This window comes from Octopus sinensis, linkage group LG25 (assembly GCF_006345805.1).
Source record: "Octopus sinensis linkage group LG25, ASM634580v1, whole genome shotgun sequence".
NCBI classification, from domain to species: domain Eukaryota; kingdom Metazoa; phylum Mollusca; class Cephalopoda; order Octopoda; family Octopodidae; genus Octopus; species Octopus sinensis.
Genome location: NC_043021.1, coordinates 11,977,560 through 11,986,610, shown reverse-complemented (window position 1 = coordinate 11,986,610; position 9,051 = coordinate 11,977,560). Strand labels below are relative to the sequence as shown.

General features: G+C 38.2%; 1 protein-coding gene across 4 annotated transcripts in view; it reads right to left on the bottom strand.

The window, feature by feature from the left end:
* Positions 1 to 6,707, bottom strand: part of LOC115224559 — a 45,289-nt gene extending 38,582 nt beyond the window's left edge. The window contains exons 1-2 of one of the 4 annotated variants that reach the window (XM_036513151.1): positions 3,802 to 3,986; positions 3,682 to 3,763 (exon numbers count right to left, since the gene is read on the bottom strand). In XM_036513151.1, coding sequence (XP_036369044.1) covers positions 3,682 to 3,726 — 45 coding nt within the window. In that variant the 5' untranslated portion in view covers positions 3,727 to 3,763; positions 3,802 to 3,986. Of the gene's footprint in view, positions 1 to 3,035; positions 3,292 to 3,315; positions 3,524 to 3,681; positions 3,764 to 3,801; positions 3,987 to 6,322 lie in introns of those variants that run through there. The other 3 variants (XM_036513150.1, XM_036513152.1, XM_036513153.1) reach the window with 3 other exon arrangements.
* Between the last annotated feature and the right edge of the window lie 2,344 nt (positions 6,708 to 9,051).

Genomic DNA, 9,051 nt, shown 5'->3' with positions numbered 1-9,051 from the left:
CCTTATTTTGTTTTATGTTGGTGTTTATTAAGAAGATATATATATACGGTACACGATGTCTGAAAGAGAGAGGAGATGGTTAGGATTGGTGTGAATCAGGGTTGACCTTGGGTTAATCAGCATTGAGAGAGAGAGAGAGTGTGGGTGAGAGAGAGAGAGAGAAAGAAAGAAGGGAGAGAGATAAAGAAAGAATGAAGGGAAGAGAAAGAGACACAAAGGAGAGAGAGAGAGATTAAAGAAGAAAGTGGGAGAGAAAGCAATTTAAAAAAGAATGACGGAGAGAAAAGTGGGAAAGGAAGGAAGAGAGAAAAAAAGAAAGAAGCATGAATGTGAGGTCGGTATTTGTTAGGGAAGTCACTTGAACTGGGACACGCTGGAAGGAAATATATATATATATATATATATAAATAAAAAGGAAAAAGGAATTGTAGTTTAGCTCTAAACGAATTTTGATTGTGCCAACATGTGATTAAAGACATTCCGAACCGTAAAACATCTGTTATTTTAGGAACACCTAGAATTAAACTTAAACTACATTGCGCAACTAAACTACATCGTGTCAATGAAATGTAGAAGAAATGAATAGAAGATATTTCGGGAGAGGTGAGAGACGGACTTAGCCAGAATAAATGTCAAGATGTCAAGCAGCGAGGGAAGCAGCAAAGGTCTGCATTAACCCGTTGCCCGTCCAAAGCATTTTCATAAGTTTGTTTTTAATATCCATGTTTCTTTTCAGACTTTTAATTAAGCTTTTGTTTTATACGTAATGAATCGTATAAAGCTTTTCTTTCGCAAGTCCTAAGTGACTATGGTGGCTATGGAAAAAAAAAATCGTAATGTGTTTCATATATAATGCATGGATACCAGGGGAATTACGTCCTGTGTATCATGTTATACATAGGACCGGCTGGCGATCTTTCGTCTCTAGTAGACCTTTCCGTCGATTTCCGTAAAAAAACTTTTTTTTTTTTTTACATATGGGCTTGCGGGAACTTTTGAAGTAATATACATACATATACACATACACCGAGTAAAAAATTTCAGTTATCTCTTTCTTTCACACATTACTCTGTCTCTTCACACACACTAACAGAAGCACTTCACTTACACAACATACTGTCTGTCTCCCACACCCCATCAAACACACACACACATGTCCATCAATGCTCCCATGCACGGTAACTTCAAAAGAACTTCCCTCGTCATACAATCGCTTTCTCTTAGTCTCTTTCGCTCTCATTACTTCAAAAGTTCCCGCAAGCCCATAGGTAAAAAAAAAAAAATTTTTACGGAAAGGTCTACTAGAGACGAAAGATTGCCGACCGGCTGAGGATCAATGCTTGCTAATTTGAAAGATTGAAGGAAAATCGGTTTCGATAACATTTAATCATTTTTATAATTAATAGCAATATTCCAAAAAACAAACAAACAAAAAATGATAGGATATTATCAATTCTAATTTTAGAAATTGTTTTATCAGTCACTAATTGCAGTCAATAATTAGGCTGCAGCCATGCTGGGGCACCGCCTTAGAAATGTGTGTTATATATGACGATTGGATGCCAAGGAAAAAGTTAAGAGATGAGGACAACATGGCTCAACACGAGAAGGGGACAATTAAGATGAGATCTCGCAGATGTGGATTTACAAATCTTCCCACACCTGGTGGGGGCTCTTTTTCAAGCCAATATGTATTGAAACGTAGCTATCACACATAACTTCTCTATCATTCAGTGTTGTCTAGAAGGCCTTGCTCCCGTCTATCGCAAGTCTTCCTTGATAAAGCAGACCTGTGGTCAAAGGGCGTTCAAGTAGTCCGTGACCATTCCGTCTCCTATTCAGATACAGCATCATGTAGACCTGTGATTTCCAACGTGGGGTGCACGCCCCACCGCCGTGGCCTGGAATACATTGGAGTGGGGGCATGGAATAATAATAATAATTGTGTACAGTGCTCAGGTGCACTACAACTCATCTAAAGTGTATATATAATCAGGTGTAGTTTCGGCGGATTTCGGAAAGCATGAGGGCCTTAAAGGATGCAGTGTCATGGCAGTCAACAACTGACGCAGGCAGCTTATTCCATGCTTCAGCAACTCTGAGCGTGAAAAAATGTTTCCGAAAGTCATGGGAGCTGTGTTGTTTTCTGACTTTGTAGGCATGTCCACGTGTGTTAGACACATGGAGATCAAAAAGGTGTTCAGTGTTGTTGTTGGTGCAGTGGTTGATAACTTTGTGAAAATCTTTTCACAGCAAACATACTACACCTTACTCAGCCTAACCAAGTAACCAAACCACTCCCGCCGACAAAGAATAAGCTGTGTGAAGATTGTTTGCTACACAGTATAGCGCTATTCTGAAAGTTATAGCGGAGCCTGGGGGAAAATAGATTGGGAAACACTGAGAAAGATTAATGTTGGCAGACGAGCAATTAAACTCTGTAGAGGCACCCTCGTTGGCTATTCCGAGCACCGTCAAAATTATATAAGTTAATAATGAAAACAAATATATTATGTTCCAAAGTTTTCATGTATAATTAAAACATCTCATAACGTGTGTAAAAGCAAATATTAAAAAAAAAATTATATAAATTTATTGACATTGACTTCCACGTTCGCTGAACCGTAGTTCATTCAAACTAAAGTTTGAATAATGAACTGTTAACAAATATACACACATACACACAAATATATGTAGTAAACAACGACGACCTCTTCAAGTTCAAAATGCAAATGACCACATAAAAACGACCTGCCAAATTTTTCTCATAATTAACAAATAAATCATCATTTAACCTAAGTGATTGCTAATGTTAATTAAACTGGGTTAATTACCATTTTATGGTATATTTAAGAAGAAAAAAAAATCATAGAATTTTTTTTTAGACATTCGTGTATTCCACGCTTGTAGTAGTGTAAATAATACTTTACAAGCTACCGAGGAAACGTGTGATTACTAAAACTCATTAACTTTATATACTTTATATAACTCATATACTTTATAGTATATTTTAAAAATATAATAAAACATCATACTTAAAAAGTTTTGTAGATTTCCGTGAATCCCAGTATGTAGCTTTGGTTTGGTAAATTTTACTATCGTTTTTATGTAGTCCCTTATATTTTGAAAAGGAGATCGCTGTTTCCGTACAGATTCGACAAGTTTGTGTGTGTCAGAAGGCCACGATTTGGAAACAAATTCACTTGTAATAATATCACTCAACACAGACACACTCACACACGTGAAGTTGGTTGATCGAAAATTATTTGACTACATCATATTAAAAGATTAATCAAAATAAAGCATTTGTCCTACCATATGTATATATATATAAGGCAATGGTATGTGTAAGTCCTGTATGTATAACACAATCTGTTTAGTGCGTTGACACAAAACTAGTTTGACATGCGATAGAATACGTCACCCCAATTAAGTGTTGAACATGTAACGTCGGTTGGTAGAGGTTAACACTGAAAGTTTGTGCGTACGTAGATAAGCGTAAATGTGTATATGAATTCACACACACACACATACATACAAACAGGGATGTGTATGTGTGCATATATAGATAGATAGATATATAGGTAGATAGATAGATATGCGTACACATACAACTGTACAAAGACATAAATATACACGCATACACAAATACATGCATATATATAGGACTAATTAACATACACATAAGCAATCTGAGTTCGAATCCTGCTGGGTCGATTTTATCATTCAATCCTCTAGGGGTTAACTGAATATATATATATATATATGAATGTATATATATATATATAGATATATATATATTGATAGATAAGATATTGATGTCTGATTGGTTTGATTGTGACACACCCTTCTTTCACAAACACACACAATATTACGTTTCTAAACACTTCTTTTAAAGGCGTGTGCTTGCTTGTGTGTTGTTATGCGTGTAGATGTATGTGTGTGCATTGTATGCATATATATGATTGTGTGCGTGTATATGATCATCTCAGGGAACTCAAATGCAAAATGTATGGTATGTTTAGCAAATATTCAGTCCTATTTATCGTATAAGTGTGAGGAGAGAGAAAAGAGAGGGCGAGTGTATGTTTGTTGACAACTGAGAAAAGTGGCGTTTTTTTTGGGGGGGGAGGGGTTGTTTTTTGTTGTTGAGAGCCAGAGAGGAGGGCAGCAGAGAAAGATGATACAAAACCATGTTACTTGTACTTTGCCGTTATTAGGTTATGTTACGCAAGTGAGTTAGAGTCTGTACACGATGATGTTTGTGCGAGAGGCGAGAAATATATATAGTGGGTATATATAGGCGCAGGAGTGGCTGTGTGGTAAGTAGCTTGCTAACCAACCACATGGTTCCGGGTTCAGTCCCACTGCGTGGCATCTTGGGCAAGTGTCTTCTGCTATAGCCCCGGGCCGACCAATGCCTTGTGAGTGGATTTGGTAGACGGAAACTGAAAGAAGCCTGTCGTATATATGTATATATATATGTATGTATGTGTCTATTTGTGTCTGTGTTTGTCCCCCTAGCATTGCTTGACAACCGATGCTGGTGTGTTTACGTCCCCGTAACTTAGCGGATCGGCAAAAGAGACCGATAGAATAAGTACTGGGCTTACAAAGAATAAGTGCCGGGGTCGATTTGCTCGACTAAAGGCGGTGCTCCAGCATGGCCGCAGCCAAATGACTGAAACAAGTAAAAGAGTATATTATATATATTAAATTACACAAAGTTGTAACGAGTATTTGTTTTTGTCCAACAAAATACACACACGAGGGGGTGCTGAAAAGTTCCTGGCTTTGGGTAAATAAAATACAGGAGGAGGATCAGTTAATTATGATTTTATTCAACATATTCTCCTCTCAGTTTCACACACTTATTGCAGCGGTGCTTCAGTTTTTCTAAGCACTGTAAAAGAACTTGGAAGATTGGACTTCCAACTAGGCATCCAGGCCTTTCGCGATACACTCAAAGGCAGGAACTTTTTAGCACCCCTCGTATGCCCTACTCTTCTTACTCCGCTCACGTTCTTTGAACGTACGTCATCCACTCTGAAGCTACGTTACCACATGTCAAACCATCGAGATCATCTCTTCTCAATGGGGGTGGGGTGGAATATGCCAGTTTTATCTCTTTCAGAAGCGAGGAAGCGCGACTATTACTCCTCTCAAGAAGATATCTTAGCACCCCATCCTCGACTCTTAAACATAAGCAGAATACAACTAGGTCACTTACAATCGCGCCTAATGTCGATCCTCACTGCCAATAAGGATCTTTCCGGGCGAAAGCACATCTTTATTATAGCTAGAACTGCACCACACGACTGGCCCTTCTCTTCAGCACATAAAGGTACTTCGACTCCCAGCAATTATTGGCATTCTCCAAAGTCCAGGTGAGACACACAACAGAACATTGAGCTCTTCCAGACATCGGAAACTGCATCCGGAAAAAGGCCAATTGATTGACATAGTCACTCAAAAGTACGATCTATACTCTGCTTCACAGATGTACTGTGCCCTCTCTCTGCATTTTCTACCGTTACTACAATGGCCTCTGCTCCTTTGAGCTGGCCGGGCTCATATTGCCTCATCTCAAGCTTTTCCGATTCAACATTCTTCTTCTCATTTTCTTGTCCCAACCTCGACTACTCCTGCATTAATTGTTATGTTCAGTTCTTTCTTCCTAAAATCTGTCATCTAAATCAACACCCCAGAGGAGTTAATTTAGAAAAGTGAGAGGGACATTAATAGTATCGATCTCAGCACCCTTGGATGGACTATGAAGGCATTGTGTTCTGGCCCATCTTGCAGGGTTAGCAAATAAAAAGATCCATCGACATACACAGGGCTGGGTTTAGATCTAGTGGAAGGCCTCTGGACTAAATAGGTTTTGCGGGCACCCTGGATTTTGCTAATTCAAAATCTAAGATAAAGATGGCCCTATTAAAGTTAAGGCCCCGAAACTTGAAAGGGCCACGGTAGATTCAGAGAAACTCGGCTCAATTTAATGGCTTTTTAAATAAAACAAGGCCAGTAAATGAAAAGGCTCAAATACTTTTAAAAGAACGTATGGATTAAATAAAAAAATAAACAAAGGAATTGTAATTTTTAAGTTTTAACTCAGAGCTTTAGAACCTCTCAGTTAAAGCTCCTATCCCATACCCTCGCAACCAAACTCAGGGACCCCTAGTCATGGTTCATACATAAATCCGGTCCTGACTATACACATGCATAACATACGCACACACACATATCTCAAGTGATGAGAGAGTGATTGTATTTATGATGGAGAGTAGAAAAATGGAGAAATAAATACTTTAAATCTTACAGTTTTCTTCTTCCCATTTTTACATTCTTTGCCCGCGACGTCCTGACGACAGCAAGACTTGCAAAGCGGCATGACTAACTATTATTATATATAAGAATAAACAGGTTGCTTTCTGTGTGTTTACGAAAGATGGGCACTTAGACCAGCCTTCTAGTTTATGTTTGTGCCTCTCGAAAAATACGTTTGCATGCACGTAAAATGTCGTTATGTCTGTGTTTGAGAGAAGTAGAGAGAATCCCAGAAAGGAAAGAGACAAAAAGAATAAGAAAGAGAAAAAGAGAAAGAAACAGACAAACTCCAGCATGACATTGGATGAACAAGTCATTCTTTTCTGGTTGTGGTGTTTTTATCTTTTTTTAGTCAACCTTAGTGTAACATTTATCTCACAGACTGTCTTACATCAATTTTATGCTCGCAAGGAAGAAACTGATCATTTAAAAATAAATGAAGTTGAAATTAAAAAAATGAACAATTAATACATTTTTTTATTCTTCGGGAAAGAAAATGAAAAAAAGAAAAAACAACTCGTTATAAGAATATCGTTTTTTATTCTTTTTTAAGAGTTGTTTACAATAACGTTGCTTAGTTACTTAATTTGCTGCGGAACAGATTCTCAGAGTAACTGGGAGAGGGAGGGAGGAGGTGGAGGATTTGTTTATAATTTGGGGAAAAAATAGCGTTTCTTTTTATTTGATGACTTCTGTTGTTGAAGATCAATGATTAAACGCGTTCCAGCCGTGACTATCTCGTCTTTTTTTTTTTTTTTTTCTCTGACAAACGGGTGTATTGACGACTATATTATCTCGTAATTTTGGTATTATTGGATTCTTTCACCCGCACGATTTTCCCTAAAAGAAAAAAAAAACCCTCGGATATTTTGCGTGGAATCAAGTACCCTGACCTCCTAATATGCTGCAAACTCGTTAGTTTTGTTCGGAAAACAGGGGTGGGTGGGAAACGGCCCTCTCCTATCCTGGAATCATTGGAATTTTTTTTTTTTTTTCGTTGACCGAATTCCGGTGACCTAATATGCTACAAAGCCCCTTTTTGGGTCCGGAAAACGGGATAGGGTGCAACCCTCGGAAATTTCACCCCCCGCCCTCATTTTCAAATAGATTTTGCTATTTCCTTTATTCTCCGCCATAATTTTAGATAACATTTTTCAGAAATACGTTTTCGAGAGAGTGTGGATTACATTTGACTGAAAATTCAAAGAAGTTTGAAATGAATAAGTGAAGATGCAGAGGTTGTAGAAGTTAGTGGTAACGAAGTCTGGAGTGACAGACGATAAATTCATCTTTAAAAAAATATAAAAAAACACATTAGAGTTTTTGCATGTATGAGTGAAATGGAGTAAAATTAAAATATTAACGAAATATCTTTTTCCTTACTCTTAAGACCATTGGATATCTTTATATATAAAAGTCAAGTTGTGTGTCTGTCTCCTACGATTTAGATTCCTAACTACTCCCACATTTTGCGGTGCAGTGTAACCAAAACCGGGTATCTTATAGTCGTGATTCATATCGAGTCCTTGTGGGTATTAGCGCGCGTCTACGATGAGTCTACGATTTTAGAAATAATTTACCATCATTTTTTTCCATTTTAATGCATTTTTTCGCTATTATATAAGGGAAGTAACTCTCTAAAAATATCTACGATGAGTCAACGATTTAAAAAAAAAAATTTACCATATTTTTTTTCCCCATTTTTAATGCATTTTTTTGCTATTTTTTGGCTATAACTCTCTGAAAATGCTTATATAGTTATTTCCATTACAAACCCGAGCAACGCCGGGCGATACTGCTAGTAATATATATAATAACCCCGAATAGATTTTCCCGACTTGCCAGTCCTCAGTCAAACCGTCCAACCCATGGCAGCTTGGAAAGCAGACGTTAAACGATGGTGCTGATGATGTATAATGATATAGTTATAGATTTTTATCCATTCAATGTTTAGGTAAACTTCGTCACCCACTCACACTTTCTTTCTCTCTCCCCACATAAAAAAAAACGAAACAAATTTGGCGCCAAAATGTGTTTGATTTTTGTGTGTGGGAAGAGAGAGAGAGAGAGAGAGCCTAAGTGAGAGAAACGGAGAGTGAGTGACGAAAGTCGACATCGGCGGAATTTGAACTCACAAAGTAACGGCAGTCGAAATACCTATTTCTTTATTACCCACAAGGGGCTAAACACAGAGCGGACAAACAAGGACAGACATAGGTATTAAGTCGATTACATCGACCCAGTACGTAACTGGTACTTAATTTATCGACCTCGAAAGGATGAAAGGCAAAGTCGACCTTGGCGGAATTTGAACTCAATGTAACGGCAGACGAAATACCTATTTCTTTATTACCCACAAGGGGCTTAACACAGAGGGGACAAACATGTATTAAGTCGATTACATCGACCCCAGTGCGTAACTGGTACTTAATTTATCGACCCCAAAAGGATGAAAGGCAAAGTCGACCTCGGCGGAATTTGAACTCACACGTAACGCAGACGAAATACCGCTAAGCATTTCGCCCAGCATGCTAACGTTTCTGCCAGCTCGCTGGCATCCAATACTCATCTGAAATAAACATGTTATCTAGCAGTGGTTCCCAAAGTGACAGTATTGCTATCCCCACCAGCACCACCACTGGCGGGGCGGGCAGTGGAAAGTTCCAAGGGGAGTGGTGAAGAAAACTGGGGGTGGATAATGGGGTAGCGATTCATGTAAAA